Source organism: Scyliorhinus torazame, chromosome 16 (assembly GCF_047496885.1).
Source record: "Scyliorhinus torazame isolate Kashiwa2021f chromosome 16, sScyTor2.1, whole genome shotgun sequence".
Classification (NCBI taxonomy): domain Eukaryota; kingdom Metazoa; phylum Chordata; class Chondrichthyes; order Carcharhiniformes; family Scyliorhinidae; genus Scyliorhinus; species Scyliorhinus torazame.
This window is the reverse complement of record NC_092722.1, coordinates 179,219,727-179,239,849: the sequence shown is the minus strand read 5'-3', so window position 1 is coordinate 179,239,849 and position 20,123 is coordinate 179,219,727. Positions and strand designations below refer to the sequence as shown.

At 44.2% G+C, this 20,123-nt stretch overlaps 1 protein-coding gene across 3 annotated transcripts in view; it reads right to left on the bottom strand.

Moving 5' to 3' along the window:
* Positions 1-20,123, bottom strand: part of xpnpep1 (X-prolyl aminopeptidase (aminopeptidase P) 1, soluble) — a 95,062-nt gene that overhangs the window by 47,952 nt on the left and 26,987 nt on the right. For all 3 annotated transcript variants that reach the window (XM_072479543.1, XM_072479540.1, XM_072479544.1), the window contains exons 3-8: positions 17,265-17,328; positions 12,619-12,723; positions 11,827-11,919; positions 10,190-10,333; positions 6,915-7,010; positions 3,878-3,959 (exon numbers count right to left, since the gene is read on the bottom strand). In XM_072479543.1, the coding sequence (XP_072335644.1) occupies positions 3,878-3,959; positions 6,915-7,010; positions 10,190-10,333; positions 11,827-11,919; positions 12,619-12,723; positions 17,265-17,328 (584 nt within the window). The remainder of the gene's footprint in view (positions 1-3,877; positions 3,960-6,914; positions 7,011-10,189; positions 10,334-11,826; positions 11,920-12,618; positions 12,724-17,264; positions 17,329-20,123) is intronic.

Sequence of the window (20,123 nt, the reverse complement as noted above, 5' to 3'; positions counted from 1 at the left end):
GACCTAACAGAGTTACGGGGAAGACAAATGAGGCTAAAGGCTCATTTTGTAGCTGGTGTCAAGACAGTAAGCCTTGTGCATTTACACAAGTAAATCCAGCCCGCCTACCCCAGCTGCAGAACCTGTAGATAAGGAGAAAAAAAAGAAATTGGGTTAGCAAGTCTGCCTGTGAGATAAGCCAGCTGGATTTAGTGTTGCAAATGCTTGAGCCAGCTTGCCAATTTCCATTTCCCGCAATCTAAACTAAGCGGTGCTAGTTAATTAGGCCAAAAAAAGGCATATACAGCAATGGGGTTTAATTATAGAGCGACAGGATTGAAAAGCAGAGAAGTCATGTTAAACTCGCATCGAACTTGGATTCTATAGAATCCCTACAGTGCGGAAGGAGGCCATTCGGTCCATCAAGTCTTCAACGACCCTCCGAAAGAGCACCCTTACCTAGGCCATCTCCTCTCCCCTATCTCTGTAACTCTGCGTATTGATCATGGCCAGTCCACCTAACCTGCAGATCTTACACATCACCTACTCAGCAATGTACACCTACTGTGGAAGACTGAACACACGAACTGCAACAAATCAGTCTGCAATTTGGAAACAAAACGAACCGAGAAGATTATTGACATTGAACTGGCGATGTAACGGCAGAAAACAGGATTGTGTAAAACTTAATAGGACAAAACTGTCGTATCCCGCACCGGACCTACGGGGTGGGAATGATTATTTTCCCCATGGGGAGTACGAGCTCCCCACTGAGGGGCGGGGAACATAATTCAACCACGGATAAAAGGGCGGCCTGTAAGGCACTAACCGTGGAGATATCCGGTATGGATCTACCAGCAGTTGTATACAACGTAACGGCAAAAAAACCAAAGTTCTTTATTGTTGCTCGGTGTGGACTCCCCGTGACCTTATGAAAGAAACATTGAAAAAACGATTCTAGGTGGATGACCTGGCTAATAAGTGGTTTCAGTCCATGAGGGAACTGCAATCAAGTGGATGCCTAAACACGGAGAACATTGGAACAGTTGCCTGCTTGCTTCAATTAATTTAGATTTTAGATATATTGGATCATAAACATTTGGAAATTTAAGGGGTAAAAGCCTGAGTTAGCGTGTGTTCGACTGCAGTAGTCATGTTTGTAAAATAATCTGGTTTTGCAAAACCAGAAAGCTTTTCGGAGCCAGAGGTGAAAAGCCTCGGTTAATGCACTTTGACTAAGGGGGGTGGGGTGGAGAAGTTAGTGTTTTAAGCCTGGGGAGTTAATTTCTTTTCAGCTTGGGGAGATGATGTCATTGCTGGGTGCAGCTAAGTCTTTCAGACATATTGAGAAAGATTTTGAGTTGAGTTCTGATCTGACTAACCCTGAGCCCACTTTTAGTCTTTTGCTCTCACAGTAAGAAAGTACAAAAAGATCAATAGTGTTCAAAGCGGACTTGTCAGAGGACAAGAGGGAAGCTGAAACAAACCAGCCGAAGCAGCTTTTTGAAGACATTCAGCCAGAGTCTGCAGAGGTTTCAACAGGAGCCAAATCTGTTCTGGAAAGCAAGTATTACTCTGTGCCATTGGGATGTAGGATGGACTGAGAGCTGTATGTTTTTCCTCTTTCTTGTTATTTAACTGGGAATAGAGATAGTAATTAACATCTGTACACCTTTGTTGCCAAATTTTTCTATGGTGAACTAGCGTCCATATTTATAATAGAAACACCCTGACCTAAAATGGGCATGATAGAATTACTACAACCCTCCCACTTCAGTGCGACAAATTTGTACAGACCTTTCAATTCATTCAAGAAAAAAAACAAATTACATGAGGAAAGATCCTCTCTCTATCTGCTCCTATGTCTGATAGCTGTTAATAATTAAGAATTGTTATTTTCTGTCAGCATAAAACAGTGAGATAATTACACAGTTTGCTACAAAATTCCAATTCATTCTTGCAAACTTTGGAATTTGATTACAAGAAAGGACCTTCTTCCGTTTATAGAACCAAAAACAAAAACTGCAATGAATGTGCAATGAGGGATCTTTCATTCATTACCCTCTCCCTCTCAGCCCGTTTAACAATGTCGATTGACAATTTTCTGTTGCTCCCGAGGTTGTTCCCTAGTTATTCTAATAACAAAAAGCTTTTGAGCAGAAACTAGTGTAATTTTGCATCAGTACAGCTGTCTAAACGGCACTGAGAAATCCTGAGATCACTCCGACACAATCAGAATTCTGCTCAGATTTTCGCAGCTTTGCGAAAAATAACCAAGCCCAAGCTTTTGAGGAAAGCTTCAAGTAAAACCTTTAAGGCATTAAAAACTAATTTAAGTCTATAGAATGGATAAATTTCATCAAGTTGTGAAATGTGTAAAATTGTTTTAAACTCACATTTTGGACAAAAGGAACTTCAGGTATTTGGGGAGGGACTTCATGAAACTTTTAGAAGTTATTAAGTGATTTGTGGGAATCCAGTCAGCAGCCACCAGTGTGACAGACTTGCAAAGGCAAAACCCACTCTAAATGCAGACGCTGATATTTATAATGGAAAAACAGAGTTGATATCGAAGCTAAAGAAAAATGCGGCCATGGAAAGATGCAGAGAAAAGAAATGTGCACAGATCCAACATGCTTTAAAATACAACTATAATATATACGGTAAAAATATGAGACTGGATTCTCCGGTCCGCCAGCCACTTGTCTCCGACCCCCGCCGGGTCGGAGAATCGCCGGCGGGCCGTGGAGAATCGGCGTCACTGGGGCCAGTGTGGTTGGCACGGTGCCGGTCGGGGTATGCGCCGACTCTCCGGCCCGGGCCAGCATAGGCCGGCACGCCGATTCTCCGGCCCGGATTGGTCAACAAAAAGCCGAGTCCCACCGGCGCTGTTCCAACATCCTCTGAGCCAGCAGGATCTTGGCCTTGAAGGGTCCGGGGGCAGCCTGTGGGGGAGGGAGGACGGGTCCGACCCCGGGGGGGGGGGCCTCCGTAGTAGCCTGCGATCAGGGCCCACCGATCGGCGGGACGGCCTCTCTGTCAGGGGGGCCTCCTTTCCTCCGCGCTGGCTCCTGTAGCCCTGCGCCATTTGGCGTCGGGGCCGGCGCGGGGAAGACTGCACATGCGTGGACCCCATGGCGCCGGGTTCATGCAGGGATCAGCAGCTGGAGCGGCGTGGGCCGTTCCAGCGCCGTGCTACCCCACTGTGGCCCGGAGAATCGGGTCTCGGAACGGGTCCGACACCGGAGTAAAACACTCCCGTTTTGACGCCGGAGTAAAACACTCCCGTTTTTACGCCGGCGTCGGCACTTAGTCACCCGATGGGAGAATCCCACCCAATAATCCTCAGCTGCCCCCGGATATTTTTGCCAATTATCTTAAACCTGCGTCTGCAACTCTTCCTTTAAGTGGAAACAGTTTATCCCTATTTATTGAAATGAAATGAAAATTGCTTATTGTCACAAGTAGGCTTCAAATGAAGTTACTGTGAAAAGCCCCTAGTCGCCACATTCCGGCACCTGTTCGGGGAGGCTGTTACGGGAATCGAACCGTGCTGCTGGCCTGCCTTGGTCTGCTTTCAAAGCCAGCGATTTAGCCCTGTGCTAAACAGCCCCTCAAACCCCTCTAATAATTTTAAACGGCGCTATTAAATCTACTCCTTAACTCTTTGCTCCAAGAACAACTGCAGGTTCCCCAGTCCCTCTGCATCTTTATGAATCTACAGTTGTTAAACATTTGCTGCCAGTCACGTGCAAATCTAATAAATCTTCAAAATCAAGGCTTGTTACAGCCTTAGAAAAACTGACATTAAAAAATAAACCCTAAACGTTAAATGTTTAAACTATGCAACAACGTTTTAGATAACTTGAGTTGAGGGTGCTTTTTGCACCCAAATTACCGAATAGAGTTCAGACCAATGATTGCGAAGGCGAAGAACACTGGATTGTATTGTATCTCAGAGCCGCGAAGGTTGAACAGCCCTGTGGAGGGAGAAAATCAAAATCAAAACAGTACAGCCAAGATGGTAACTGAGAAAACAACACAATAAAACATAAATCTTGTCAAGATCGGGGGTGAAACGCAGACATGCCGATTGCTTTGCTGAGCAACACCATTCATTCTACAAGCACGGCATAGGGTTTCCAGTCTCTTGCCATTTTAATCCTTCGCCACACTCCCAACTCAGTCGCCTCCGACACTGTTCCAAGAGAAACTCAACAAAAGCTCGTGGGACAGAAACTCATCTTTCAAATAGGCAATTTGCAGCCTTCCAGACTCAACACGGTGTTCAACAATTTCAGATCATAATCACTGCTACCACAATAATCTTTATTGTCACAAGGAGGCTTACATTAACACTGCAATGAAGTTCCTGTGAAAAGCCCCTAGTCACCACATTCTGGCGCCTGTTCGGAGGGAGAATTCAGAATGTCCAATTCACCCAACAAGCACGTCTTGTGGGACTTGTGAGAAGGAACCAGAGTACCCGGAGGAAACCCACGCAGACACGGGAATTGAACCTGGGACCCTGGCGCTGTGAAGCAACAGTGCTATCTTTGGACAGCAGCTGTCAGGAATGATGTTTCTCCTTTACATCAATCTTTTTAGTTCTTTACCTGTCCCATTATCACCCCTCTTTTGCTTTGCCCTATCATCCTTATTGCCATGCAATGCTTTCTCCCTCCACCCTATCATAGACCTTTCCATCTTTTCTTCATTCCTCCCCTGCCTCTGAACGCGCTCTGAAACATTAAATTCTCCTTTCTTCCCAGATGTTGCCCTGCGTACAGAGTTTCTGTTAATTCAGACTTCCAGCATCTGCATTATTTCGCTTTTATGATTTGACTTGCACGGACCACAAACTCCACAGGTTTGTCTATTCCGTTCCCTACTTTATCCACTGCCTTGGGATCAAGCAGGCTGTCAGAAACCCTGCCCAAGACCTAATTTCTTCTCCGTCACAACTGCTGCCTGTATCTCTCCCTCGATCAATACACTATTCCAGTGATCACACTTTAAACCAAGATCTCGAATCGTGTCGCGGAGGTCTATGGCAGAATTTCTTTCATGTTCACATTACATTAAGTGTTCAGTGAATACTGCGAGTTACAGGATAAGTTCTGATTTTATGCATTTATTCAAATGCATTTGATAAAACCTTGTGATATATATGTAAATAACTACAGAACAGCTTTCAAAATATGTAGACATTTCCCAAGGGAATTCAGTGTTGCTGCGGTTTAAATAAGTACAGCTCAAAAATCACTGTCAGAGGTAAGATTGATTGAAAAGAACTCATACATATCCAACACTGGAAGCGAGGGTTCCATGACCTGCAGCATCTTCCAGTGGTGAAATACAAACACTGCAAAAATCTGTCAGGCGAAGCATAGTTATTACTTGAGAACAACATTTCACCAACAGGGAAGAAAATCTTGCAGTAGAGGCACACAATTTCAAGTGTAGGCCTATATAAAACGGTGGTGCCATAATTACCCCGCAAAGGAACGCAATATGCTGAAGGATAACTGTGCAAGAGACCACAAATGTCTTAATTCTCAAATGGACCACTTGCCAAGACACCACAATTTACCTCTCGAGAACTTAAGGGTGTTGCTGGAGGGGGAATGCAGAACACTTTATTGAAATGTTATCTCTCTCGTCTCCGGTCACTGTCCGTGTGGAGTTTGCACATTCTCCCCATGTCTGTCTGGGTCTCACCCCCACAACCCAAAAGATGTGTAGGCTGGATTGGCCACGCTAAATTGCCCCTTAATTGGAAAAAAATAACTGGGTACTCTAAATTTATTTTAATATTATCCCCAGTTCATGCTGGGGACCGCACTGTCCAGGGTGGAACGGAGTCTTCCCGTACAAGCCTCCCCGAACAGGCGCCGGAATGTGGCGACTAGGGGCTTTTCACAGTAACTTCATTGAAGCCTACTTGTAACAATAAGCGATTTTCTTTTCATTTCATTTTCATTTCACATAACTAAAGGCCCCAGGGCTCTAGCTCCAACCTGTCCTAGTTGGCTGATCTGAGCCTGGTTGTCAGCTAGGTCTGTTCCTTAACCCAGCAATGCAGAGGTAAATTGTACTGATCCAAGGTTAGGCCTTCCATTCCGGATTGATCTTGTGTGCCAGGAGCTGGTAAGTGAACGCAGGTGACCGCAAATTGGTTCTTAGCTGTGATACACCTACAGTCAAATAGCCTGTTGGCATTAAATGGCAAGGAATACAGGGATAGCCGTGAATTGCACGAAGGCTGGATTAGGCTATTCAGTTGGATGATCAGCCATGATCATAATGAATGGCGGAGCAGGCTCGAGGGGCTGAATGGTCTCCTTCTGTTCCTATTTTCTATGCTTCTATGAATTCCAATAATTAACAAGATTTTTTTCCTTTTAAGCGTTCCAATAAAGGGACAGGGGTTAGCAGCGTTAGTGAGCTATGGCTCAAAGAATTAGGAAAGATCAAACTGCAATAAACGGGGAGGCCGTGTGGCAAATGGTAGTGTCCCTACCTCCGGGTCAGAAGCCTCAGGTTCAAGATGTTTCGAAAAGATGTTTCCATTTATTAGGGCGTCCAAAGTCAGAGGACACAAATATAAATCACAAATAAATCCAACCGCTTCTTTTTTATCCAGATGGTAGCTTGAATGTGGAACTTGCTACCACCTAAAGTAGTTGAGGCAAACAGACTAGAGTACGAGTTAGGGGAAGTACGGTGAAGGAACATAAACCCCGGTCTGGGACAACGGGGTCGAATGGCCCGTTTCTGTAAGTTTTCTGTAAATGCTTGTTTGGGACTTCAGTGGCATGAACAGGTGATATATAAATATAACCAATATGCATATACAAGTGTAAATTCTTCCTCTTACATAATATTTCTTGCTAAAATGGTACTGATTTTCCAACTGCTAAATATGTACCCACATGCAATTTCATCAAGGGCTGTGATCACCAACCAGCTGGCATGCTTCTCTGCCATCTTTGCACGCTGCTGAACAATTTTGTCTTGCCACGACATACCTGAAATGGAATTAAAACAAAATTACTGAAAACTATTAGCATCAATAGGTGGCACAGTGGTTAGCACTGCTGCCTCACAGCACCAGGTTCCCGGGTTCAATTCAGACCTCGGGTGACTGTCTGTGTGGAGTTTGCACGATCTCCCCATGTCTGCATGGGTTTCCTCCGGGTGCTCCGGTTTCCTCTCATGGTCCCAAGCTGTGCAGGTTAGATGGATCGGTCATGCTAAATTGCCCCTTAGTGTTCAAAGCTTAGGTGAGAATACGGGGATAGGGCGGGGGAATGGGCCTAGGTAGTGTCATGAGAATGTCACTTTAAGAAATGTTTGTCTGCTCAAGTTACTGTAGTGATGTCAGAGTGGGGGTGGAGCAGAGCTCTGGCTCTGCTTTTTAGTTTCACTTTGAGAAAAGCTTGGGTGTGTCTGTGTTTTTTAGTTTTGTTTTAGTGTTGGAGCTGCAGCCAGCCAAAGAGGGTGTAATGGTGCTCCCTCCGCCATGTAAAGACTATCTCTTGATCATTTGGTGAATTCAGAGTGATAACTGTTCTCAGTAGTGAATTTAAACCTGCTGTGTTTCTGTTAAAAGGTTTTGTTTTTTTGTCTTATGGATGTTAAAAGGAAAGTTTAAGGATTACTTAGTGTTGTATTCTTTGGGGGTTGTATTTGAATTGATGGTTGCAAAGATGTTCTCTGTATGTTTTGAAAAGTTAACTTGGGGCAGCACAGTGGCACAGTGGTTAGTAATTCTGCCTACGGCGCTGAGGACCCGGGTTCGAATCCCGGCCCTGGGACACTGTCTGTGTGGAGTTTGCACATTCTCCCCGTGTCTATGTGGGTTTCACCCACACAACCCAAAGATGTGCAGGATAGGCGAATTGGCCACACTAAATTGCCCCTTAATTGGAAAAAATAATTGGGTCCTCTAAATTTAAAAAAAAAGTTAACTTTAATTCATAGAATAAACATTGTTTGCTTTAAAAAATACTGTCAGATGTCTGGTGCACCACACCTATAGAGTGGGCCGTGTGCTCCCCATACCACAATCTAGTAAAAGTCGTGGGTCAGGTAAACTCCATGATACACTTTGGGGTTCTCTAAACCCTGGCCCATGACAGTAGGGTGCTCTTTTGGAGGGTCGGTGCAGACTCGATGAGCTGAATAGCCTCCTTCTGCTCTGTAATGAATCTATGGTTCTATGCTTAATTCTTTAAGATGAAAGAACAAGCAAGGATTTACATAGAGTGGGCCATTCAAACACATCACCTTATTCCGCTGTTTAATGAGACAACGGCTCATCTATGTCCTAATTACATCCACTTGCCTTGCCATAATCCTTTAAAAGCAGATTTAGGTTTAAAATTAATTGATCTAGCATCTATTGCGTTTTGTGGAAGTTAGGATTCCAAACTTCTAATCACCCTTGTCCTCGAATTCTCCGCCGGCAGAAACAGTTGCTCTTTATCTACCCCATCAATTTCTTTCAAAATCCTAAACACCTCAAATCAAATCGCCCGTAACATTCTACATTGCAGGGCATACAAGCCTTGTTTGCGTAACCTCTCCTCAAACTAACCCTTGGAGCCCTGGTAACATTCGAAGAATCTGTGTTGCATTCTTTCCAAGACCAAGTCAAAAAAGTTCATGAGATTGATTTCGCGGATAAGATGGAATAGAATGGGACAATATTCCTTTTAATTTGGAGGAATGAGGGGGAAATCTCAATGAACCGTGCAAACTTCCTAACAAGCCTATTACAGAGCAACGCTGAGAATCTGTCCCACTAGCTGGAGAGCAGACATAACATCAGGATGGGGAGTTGGCCATTTAGGACTGAGATGAAGAAACATTTCTTCACTTCTGAGGATCGAGAATCTTCAGAATTTTCTGCCCCAATGGATGCTCACTTTTTCAGTATAGTCAACACGGAGATCAACAGAATTTTGCGCAGTAAGGGACTCAAATAATCTGGGGCTAGAGTAGGAAAGTGAAGTGGAGGTATGACCTTACGGAATGGTAGAACAGGCTCAAAGCGGCATGGAGGCACGGTGGCTAGCACTACTGCCTCGCAGCTCCAGGAACTGCTCATGTGATCGTCGCAGACTCGATGGGATGAATGGCCTTCTTCTGCACCGTAAATTCTATGTAAGGGTCGTTTGACCTCCCACTCCTATTCATTTTATGCAGAACACTTTTAAACCCGGTTTGTAAATACATAACAAGGAACATGTTCAAAATGTTGCTGCAAACGTTTTTTGAACGAAAGTGTCACAATTTATCCAAAAGTTTATTTTCAGAACTGAACTATTGGAACTGGATGGTGGGTCAAGGAGCCTCTCCTTTCACCTCAGAGCCCTACAATCTAGCCCAAACTGATGGTAAAAATCTCTTCAGATGTTTGGATGTCCTGATGAGATGTTACTGACCTGATGCCCCCATTTGCTTGCTTCTCCAAAGAGGCTGCAAAACCTGCTGAGTACTTCTGGCATTTTCTGTTTTTATATTTCAGATTTCCAAAATCCAGAGTATCTTGTTTCTGTAAAAGTTTATTACCTCTCTGCTGGTGGTAAGGGTCTTCTAAGTGGCCTTATAAACTTGCGACATGGAGCAATTGAAGCTGAGGTTCAGGGATGTCATTGGACATTGGAATAAGGTTATATTATAATAATGTCATTGCAGAAGGAGGAGGTTCATTCAGGTGACATTTAGACTAACTATTGACAAAAAAAAGTAGAAAAACTTTGTTCCATTTGCCACTACAATCGGATCCAGGCAGTTGAAGAACAGAGAAATAAAGAGAATTGAGAACAGAGTGGGCACATGTGATGAAGGCTGCTCCTCATATGAAGGTTAAGGACTAACATGCACTGATTCAACCAAATTGTTTCATTTCCATTTTATGATTTCCCAGTACATCCCATGCTTGGTAATTAGGTCAACTGACGTGCAGCATCAAGATCTAGGTTCTATACCTGCTGCGCCTGGAGTTCAGATGACACATCCGGTCTTCAATCATCTCACTACAATTTGCGAGACAACGTTACATGCGGAACAACTGACATTTAGCTACACAACTGTGGTCAGAATTCTCCGGCCACTGGGATTCTCTGTTCCCACTGGCAGCGCAGTTTGCAACAAGGTACAAGACGACAGAGGAACGATTCCTGACAGTTAACCGACTCACCGGTATAACTCAGATCCATAACCAACAAAGGTTCACACGGTCGACATGGCTGGTCCTCCCAAATCAAATCAACAAGATTTTCTTTGACAGGCACAAGGGTATGTCCTGCATTCCTCATTGCTTTGGACAAGTTCTTCCATTGGTCTGAAAGATAAATACACTATGATCGGGATCTGGACCTTGAAGAAATCTAGGCACAAAGATGCAACCATCTCCGTGGCTTGGGTGTCCTCTCTCCCAACTTTAGCTCAAATCTGGTCACAAGTCAAGGAGATCTCCATGTATCTAGCAACAGTGATTTCACCAAGCAGGGTAAGCAGCCAATCACATTTAAATATTCTCACAGACAGCATACAAGGAAGCAAAATGCACTGAAGAGTTATACAGGTTTGAAATGTTAGCTATTTCCCTCTCCACACATGTTGCCAGACCTGCTGACCTTTTCCAGCATTTTCTGTATTTATTTATAGCAAAATGTACTGATTTATTCTTCACTTCTTATAATTTTACTGGCTAGGAAATAATTAATTGGGATACACGCTCAAGATTAAAATAGTAGCTGAACTAAAAAACTTAAAATGATTTTAAAATATGAAATTCATCGGAGAAATTTGGCATTCCACAAATAAAAAAATGTCAGGAACCAAGGAGATTTTCAGCAATAATTATGAACTGAGTACACCATTAAAACTCAGTTATACCCATTTCACAAGGGTTTAACTTTTTCAAAAGCTTTTTTTACAGCAAAACTAAACGCACTAAGGGCAGGTTCTCATCAGTTCAGAGATTTCTAACCGACTGCAGTCTGTCAAAACTTCAACAGTGCATCCCAAAGTGCGGCGCTGAGGACACAGGTTCGATCCCGACTCTGGGACACTGTCTGCATGGAGTTGGCTCATTCCCCCAGAGTCTGCAGGGGTCTCACCCCCACAACTCAAAGATGTGCAGGGTAGGATTGGGGGGAAAAAAACAATGCATCCTATGGAGAGACATAAAACCACCAATTGCAACCTTTGGAATTTTGTGTTTAGCTCAGCACGTTTGGGCCCCAGAGGTCAATGCCAGCTTCAGAGGAGTAATGGTGGAGAACACGGCGAGAGCTCCGCTGTCATTACTATTATGAAATCCAAGTTATACATGTGCCAAAACATCAGCTAAGCACACAGAAAAGCAAAAGCTGCAGTCTGATCTTGATTTCTGATCCCGATCTTAATTTGATCATCCTATCAACAGTCAACTAACCCACTGAATAAAATGAATAGTTTAAACTTTAAGTACTAGTGATTTTAACTTCATGCGTCATTAAAAGTTTCTTTTAACTAAGCGAGCAGATCCTGTGCATAAAAGTGAGCGTTCCCTACTTGCCTAAAGCCCGGGAAAGAAATACATTTCTCCCACTGCTGCGCCACACTTTTAAATTGAAAAACAGTGTAAAACATAAATTTTTAAACTTCTTAAGGCTTCCCAAAAACTGCGACTCTGATGAGTGGGGCAATGCGGTGCGTCAACAAGTTGCTAAACCTCTCGGTTTGATTTTAATGCTATAAAATTTAACGCATAATGGAACAAAAATGAATGCGTGTAAAGGAATGACGATCCTTCGTAAAATGTTAGCACAGCAGATAGATTCCACTTACCGGCTGCCAGGATGAAAGGATCCGCGCCAACCTTCGACGCTTCAGGGAGTACCTTTATTAGCCAATCTTCCTGACTAGGCGTGGTCTTCAGACCTGAAACACAAGGGGAGCTGGGTTCAACATAAAGGCTTTCACCAGTAGTTGGTGCACATATCCCACAAGGAATGGTAGGCAGGTATCAAACACCTTGACTGTTACATTGGCTTGTCATAACACACCCTGATAGGGGAACATATGGAAACCGGAATGCCGTGCCAGAAATACTGGCAACTTTTCCCGGCGAGAATGCACAGACCAAACATGTCACATTTAAGCAGATTTTTTCTGAGATTCCCAATATTTTAAGAGAATAACTTATGAAGCTGAAGCTCATCAATCCAGAACAAGATAAGGAAGGTAAAATTGTTATACTTCACAGATCATCACCATTTGTCAAGTGTGAGCAGTATCTGGGGAAAGGGCAGGGGTGTGGGACTAACTTCAAAGGGCCAGCATAGGAATGATGGGCCAAATATCTGATGTGCTGCATCATTCTATGGATTTTACCAATTTGCACTTATCCCAATTTAATGGGTGCAGGAGAAATCATGCAAAAAGAAAAGTCAACTTGGGCTGTATGAACATTTTTATTAAGGATCATGAAATGCATTTTGCCCATTGTTTCCACTGCTGCTGATCCTAATATTTCGAACATTTTAAATCTGATTTAATCCTGACCCTGCTGCACTTAGAATTCCTGTTCATTGACAGACCAGCAGTGACATGCACGCACCGAATTTCAGAGCCACTCACCCAATTTCATCAGGGTCCAGTTGCTGTCCATTTGTTGGGAGGCCTGAAGGAAGTAACGGCCATCTGTCCACATTGCTGCATGCTCCTGAGTTACAATCGCAGTACCTACAAGCAGCCAAATTACAAGTGCTCAACACATTCTTTATTACTCACAATTAAAGTCAAAATCACAACTCTCAGCCACCGGGAGCAGGTAAAGGAACATTACATGCTTAAGCCATCAATTTTATTCCACTGAAAATTAATGGACAGAAAATTGTGGCATATGCACCCACCATTCCTTGACATGCAAGTCCAGCTGGTGGTAGCGTGCGGGAAGGATGAAAGTCTTGGTAGTATAAACACGGGTGCCAAATGCAGCAGGTTTGGCCTCCTCTCACTCTTGTGATGGCCCACGTGCTTCTGGGAGGAAAATGACCTATATTTTATGTCAGGGTGGTGGTCCTTTCTTTGGAAGATGATTTCTTGTGAAAAACAATTTGGTCCAGGAACTGATCATGTGACCAAGCTGCCTGGGAGAGAGACAAAAGAAAAGCAAAGGGTAAATAAGTTTAGTTTAGAGTAAACTGGCTGTAGGGAACCATCACTAACTGAAATTTTCTGTGCTGGCTAGAAGTCTGAGTAACTGAAGGGCTCTATTAACAGTGAGTTGGGACTTCTGGGATAGTCAAGCTGAGAAGAGAGGGCAACTTCCTAAAGGGAGAATGCCAGAGTTCAAGAACATTAGAACTGGAAGAATTCTGCCTCAACACTTAAGACGCTGGCGACGCTTGTGCTTAACACAGAGCCTACAACCGTGGGACAGTTAGCGGAAATCTGAAGGGAAAACGTTGCTGGAAGTAAATGGAAGGCCCAAGAAATCCCTTTGGAACAGTGCTCAGGCCAAATGGTCAATCTTCTCGTTTCTGATACATATCTGACTGGATGTTTTAGGTGCAAGTGTGGAGGGGCGTTTGAGTTAAGAAGTTTAGTTTAAAGTAACTGTGTTCACTGTATTTCAAGTATCTTTAATATGACTAACTATTTAAGATATAGCATGCAAAATAATTAATTATAATATAATAATTTTTGCATTTGTATTCTTGATTTTTGTGTTATAAAATTCTTTGGTTTTAAAAGTGAAGTTGTGGCTTCATTCTTTTTGGGTTTTTGGATTTCAAAAAACACTTTAATGGTCACAACCAAAATCAAATCACTCCAGATTTTTAATTTTACGCATAATCCAGAATAGTCATGGAGATGATGCTGAGCAAGTAGCAAGGGAAGAAAGGCACATTGGGAATAATAGGCTTTACTTAGCTGCTCAACTCAGAGGGAACTATAAACATATCCTGCTTTATCTCTAATCTGTAATGAAATATCACTGTTGCCTCCCACCAATGTGCACATGTGTGTCGCATACACAGCTTTATCAACATCTTTAATTTTCTGCTAAGACAAATAGGATCGTGGTTAATCCAAAATTCCTCATGTCCACTTTCCTGCCCTTTCCCCATAACCCTCGATTCCCTTACTGATCTAGAATCTATCTCAGCCTTAAATATACACAAGGACTCTGCCCCCACAGCTCTCTGTGGCAAGGAGTTCCAAAGACTCCGAATTCTCAGAGAAGAAATTCCTCCTCATCTCAAATTGGGACCCTTTATTTTGAGATTCTGCCCTCTGGTCCTAAATTCTCCCATGAGTAAGGGACAATTCAGTATGCACTCGCCAGACTTACCCAAGACGCAAATCTAACCCCTGCACCTGGGAGGCCCTGAGTGAGCACCGGTTCGTACTGGTCTCCATCAAAGTAGACCAGCCATACCGGCACTTATGGGGTCTCCCAGGCGATCAGGGCCCTTGGGTGGTCGGGATCTGGACAGGGTGGCACCCTGGCACCCCCGATGCCACCTGGCAGTGCAAACCCGCACCGAGATCAGGCCCAGGGGTGCCCTGCCCTTATGAGTTGGAGTGCTGGGGCCACGATGACCCTCTTATAGGAGTGTTGTGGAAGTCTGGAGGTCACGGTGGGGGTCTCGAGATTGGGATCTCTTCCTGCACTGGCGAGCAGAGCGGAGCAGGGTTGTTCTTGGCACTGCCGGCACTGGGAAACACTCAGATAAACGCGCTCAACGCAGGACTCTATTTCATTTCCGTTACATCATGCCCAATACCTTTCCTTAAATAAAGGGACCAAAATTGCTTACAGTGCTCCAGATGTGGTACCAGTACCTTGAATAGTTGTAGCCAGACTTCCCTATTCTTACACTGCAACCCCCTTGAAATAAGGGCAAACCTGCGTGTTAACCTTCTGTGTTTTGTGCACAAGTACCCCCAAGTCCCTTTGTGTTGCAGCTTTCTGCAATCTCTCTATTTAAATAATACTCTGTTCTTTTGTTCTCCCTTCCAAAACGAAGAACTACATTTTCCCACATTGTACTATTTGCCAACATTTTGACCATATTGCAAACAGTTGCAGTCCCAGCACTGATCCCTGTGGAACCCCACTGAATACAGGTCGCCAACCTTATCCCCACTGGCTGTTTCCTGCCCATTAACCAATTCTCTATCCATGCCAATTTACTGTCTCTTACACCATAGGCTCTTATCTTATGACTTTTTAAAAAATTTACAATACCCAATTATTTTTTTCTCCAATCAAGGGGCAATTTAGTGTGGCCAATCCACCTAACCAGCACACCTTTGGGTTGTGAGGGTGAAACCCACGCAGACACGGGGAGAATGTGCAAACTCCACACGGACAGTGACCCAGGGCCGGGATTCGAACCCGGGTCTCAGCACCGCAGTCCCAGTGCTAACCACTGCGCCACATGTCGCCCCTTTATCTTATGACTTAACCTTTTATAAGGTACCTTGTTGGATGCCTTCTGGAAGCCCAATACAACACATCTATTATGTGAATGGCCATAAATTAGGAGAGGGGAATGTACAACGAGACCTTGGTGCCCTCATACACCAGTTACTGAAAGTAAGCATGCAGGTACAGCAGGCGGTAAAGAAGGCAAATGGAATGCTGGCCTTCATTGCAAGAGGATTCAAGTACAGGAGCAGGGATGTCTTGCTGCAATTATATGGGGCCTGGGTGAGACCATACATGGAATATTGTGTGCGGTTTTGGTCTCCTTATCTGAGGAAGGGCGATCTAGCTATGGAGGGAGTACAGCGAACATTTACCAGACTGATTCCTGGGATGGCAGGACCGAATCGTTAGGATTGTATCTGCTGGAGTTCAGCAGAATGAGGGGGGTTCTCATAGAAACCTATAAAATTCTAACAGGACTGGACAAGGTAAATGCAGGAAGGATGTTCTCGGTGGTGGGTGTGTCCAGAACCAAGGGTCACAGACTAAGGATACGGGGTAGATCATTTAGGACAGAGATGAGGAGAAATCTCTTCACCCAGAGAGCGGCGAGCCTGTGGAATTCATTATACAGAAAGTAGTTGAGTCCAAAACATTATATGGTTTCAAGATGCAGTCAGATATAGCACTTAGGGAGAAGGAGAAAAAAGGATATGGAGGAAAGTGGGATTAGGCTACTGAGTTGGATGCACGGTCATGATCATAATGAAAGGGGGAACAGGCTTGAAGGGCTGAATGGCCTCCTGCTTCTCCTTTTTTTTTAATGTTTCTATCTACTGGTTCCCCTCCATCCCCTCTGGTTGAGACTTCCTCGCCAAGCTCTAATTAATTAATCAGACACAATTTCCTTTTTATAAAGCATCTAGAAAATTTGTCATCTATTTCCTGGACTTTATCCCTTCTTTACTAACCTACGGAAGACCATTTTCAAAGAAGGACAAAGTCATGAAGGGATTCGAACACAAGGATGAGGTTTTACAAATTTGAGCCATTGCTGGTCCAAGAGTCATTGCCAATTAGTGAGCACACGCAAGATGCAAGAACGGACCCAAGTTAGAGTTTGGGTACTGTCAGAGGAGTTTTGGATAAACTCAAGTTTACAGGGGTGGAAGATGGGTAATAAAAAAGGTTTTAATAGTGGATAGGCTGAGGCAGGAGCAGAGCTGGGTGACATGACACGGCATAATGTGTTTGGAGGTTGGGAATAGGGTGTGGAACATGTGCAACGGTCTACTGATCGAGGTGTACAAGATTATGAGGGACATGGACAGGGTGGTTAGGGAGCAGCTGTTCCCCTTGGTTGAAGGGGGTTGGGCACAAGTTCAAGGGGAGGGCAGGAGGTTCTGGGGGAATGCGAGGGAAAGCTTTTTTTATCCAGAGGTTGATGCCGGCCTGGAACGCACTGCTGGGAGGGTGGTAGAGACGGGTCGCGTCACATCCTTTGAAAAGTACCTGGATGAACATCTGGCACGACATGACATTTAAGGCTATGGGCCAAGTGCTGGCAAATGGGATTAGATGGGTACGTGTGGTGTTTTTCATGTATCAGTGCAAACCCGATTGGCCGAAGGGCCTCCTCTGCATTATCTGTGATTCTGTTTACTGTGATTACATGCAAATATTTGGGTCCAGATCCAAATTAAGGGTGCATATTTGTATTAAATATTCAAATTACTTGTATATTTTAAAGAGTGCAGCTGTCGCAGCAATCTATTCAACACATATTTTATGGGCATTGTGTGGACTCTTTCATAGCTATGCTTTGTTCTTTATTACCACTGACCTGCAGAGCCATCAAAGCCTGAAAGAAACTCGCGTCTACAGTCACATGGAGCAATGTATTCACTCTGAAAATCACAAAAGCTCTTCAAATTAGACACTGAATCCAAGGCACACCATTCGACAATGTAGATTAACTACTTCAAATGAATTAGCAAAGCAGATGTCTTTATGAGCAGGGAAGTACTGTTATTAGACCCATTAACAGAAATGTCAGATGTTGCTCACAAGGTCACGAAAGGGCACCTCTGATTAGGAGTTTAAACGGACTTGGCAGGTGCAAAAAAAATTAGATTTATGAACGGCAAGTTGGAACAATGGAGCTATTCAGAAACCGCACCACCTCAAATATGGAATATCCACATAATAAAGAATACTGCTGACCAGTTAACTATCTTCCCTTTAAACATTTGAAAACATTGTACTTCATCCAGATACAATACTCACGGGCTTTATTTTAATATACAACTTGTGGTAGAAGAAAAAAAAATTCATAGCAGGAAAGCAGTATTTAAACTAGAAAAGAATAAATAGCCAGTCCAAATGGGATTGGACATGGCCACACATAGTCTCCATGGCAATTCAGTCCCTCAGAACTCAAGCAAATTCGTCCTTAAATATCTCTGTTTTGAGCCTGGAGATTTAGGAATAGCTAGCCTTAACGCCGCTGTCGAGCTGCTGAATGAATTCCCAAATGCAAGATAAGTTTGCATGAACAGCTTAATAACACAAAATAATGGGCATGTGCATTTAAAATGGGTTTTTTTGCGCTTGCGTTGGATGTGGGTGTCACTGGCTGAGCCAGTATTTATTGCCCATTCCTAATTGCCTCAGCCCTTGGACTGAGTGGCTTGCGAGGCCATTTAAGAGTCAACCACGTTGCGGTGGGTCTGGAGTCACCTGTGGGCCAAACCAGGCAAGGACGGCAGATTTCCTTCCCTAAAGAACATTCGTGAACCAGGTGGGCTTTTATGACAATGGTTTAATGGTTGTCGCTAGATTTTAAATTACAGATTTTTATTGAGTCCAAATTTCACCATCTGTCTTGACCCTGGGACCCCAACCCAATACCCTGGGTCTCTGGCTTACTAGTCCAGTGGCAATACCACTATATCACCACCTCTGTCCCCAGTGTGTGGCCTCAAGGCTACATAGTATGGGAAGCAAAAACATTGTCACAAACACATTGCTACGATAAAGACTCTAAAGTGAACACCTATTTGAAAGGGGGTATTAATATTGACAAGTATGTTAACTTGGTAATCACTGTCTTGTAGGATGATTTGCATCGTGGTGTCATGCGTTTGTAATGAAATTGTGACTCTAAAACGTAGGGTGCTTTCTATTATCCAAACCCTGATATAACCAGGCAATTTTCTTAAAAGCTTTTACTCTTTGTATCATTGCGTGACTGGTCTCTCATATCATGGTTGAGGATGAAGAGGAAGTGCAAGGAGAATCTATACAGTGCAAGGGCATAGGCCTATACAGCAAACACGCGCCATATTGGATTTGAAGTCATAGTGTTTAGGGTGTAACTCAGCTACTGAAAGGTTTAAAAACTAACTCCGCTTAAAAGAAAACTTTGCCAAGAGCTGAAAAAGGCAAAATCATACACCAAACGAAAAGGCCTTGAGAACACTACTAGACAAGGTTTTGAGACTGTTTAGAATATGAGGAACATCAGCAATCAAACAAAACGCATGATTTGACTCTTTAGGAATTCTTAAACAAAGACCCTTAAGGGTAAGACAGACAATGGTCATGTTATTCTGAAAGCGGACGATTTTCTTTAAATTAGGATCTGAGGTAAACATCAGAGCAGATCTCCACAGCAGAGTTGAGATCTTACAGATCTCCTCTTACCTGCGACATAGGCAGAAACTATGCTTTATATTTAGATTGAAGTACAAACCTAGTTTATTATTTGCTTGACTATCCCACATTTCGGTGGATTTATATTTTGCATTCATATTTTAGTCTATCACATATTCCAACCATAACTATAATGTAATCCAAGATTTAAGGTTATAATAAAGCATTAAGTTTCATAAGGTTATAATAAAGCATAAAAAGTTGTCGACATTCGGGGAGCGATTCCCGAGCCCCGCGCCGGGCCGGAGAATCGGAGCAACCGCGCCACGACGCCGGCGCACGATTCTGAGGTGCAGAGAATCAGTGGCATTTGCACCGGCGCATTTGGCACGGCGCGAGCCGCTGGAATCGGCAGGGCCGCCGATTCTCCGGCCCGGATGGGCCAAGCGGCCGCTCCGACACGACAGAATCCCGCCGACGCCGTTCACCCCTGATCGCTGCCGGCGGGAACGCTCGGGGGGGCGGCCTGTTGGGGGGGGGGGGGGGGGGGACTCCTTCACTGGGGAGGGGGGGTGGGGGAGCGGGCTCCGATGGGTCTGGCCCGCGATCGGGGCCCACCAATCGGCGGGCCGGCCTCTCCGCCCCCCCCTGGGCCTACTTCCTGGCGCGGCCGGCCCCTGAACACCGACCCCATGTTGGGGTCAGGGCCAGCGCGCGGAAGAAGTCCCCCGCGCAAGCGCAGGTTGGAGCGGCGGGAACCCCTATGGGGGCCAGAATAGGTCGTGCCCGGGCCCTGTTCACGACGACGCGCACACTTGGCCTCCATATCAGAGAATCGCCCCTACTTTGTGTACCACAGGACCCTAATTACTCCAGAACTTATCACGGACGGATCTTTGTGAAAGGTCAACTCAGAAAAGTTCTTTCTGCAAAATATACCTAGAAAGTATATTTCATTCTGAGCTATCTTTGTTTAGTCTTAATAACCATGGGATGTAGGACATTTTATTTGAAGACTAAGCCTGTAGCTGGTACAGCTGACAAAGCT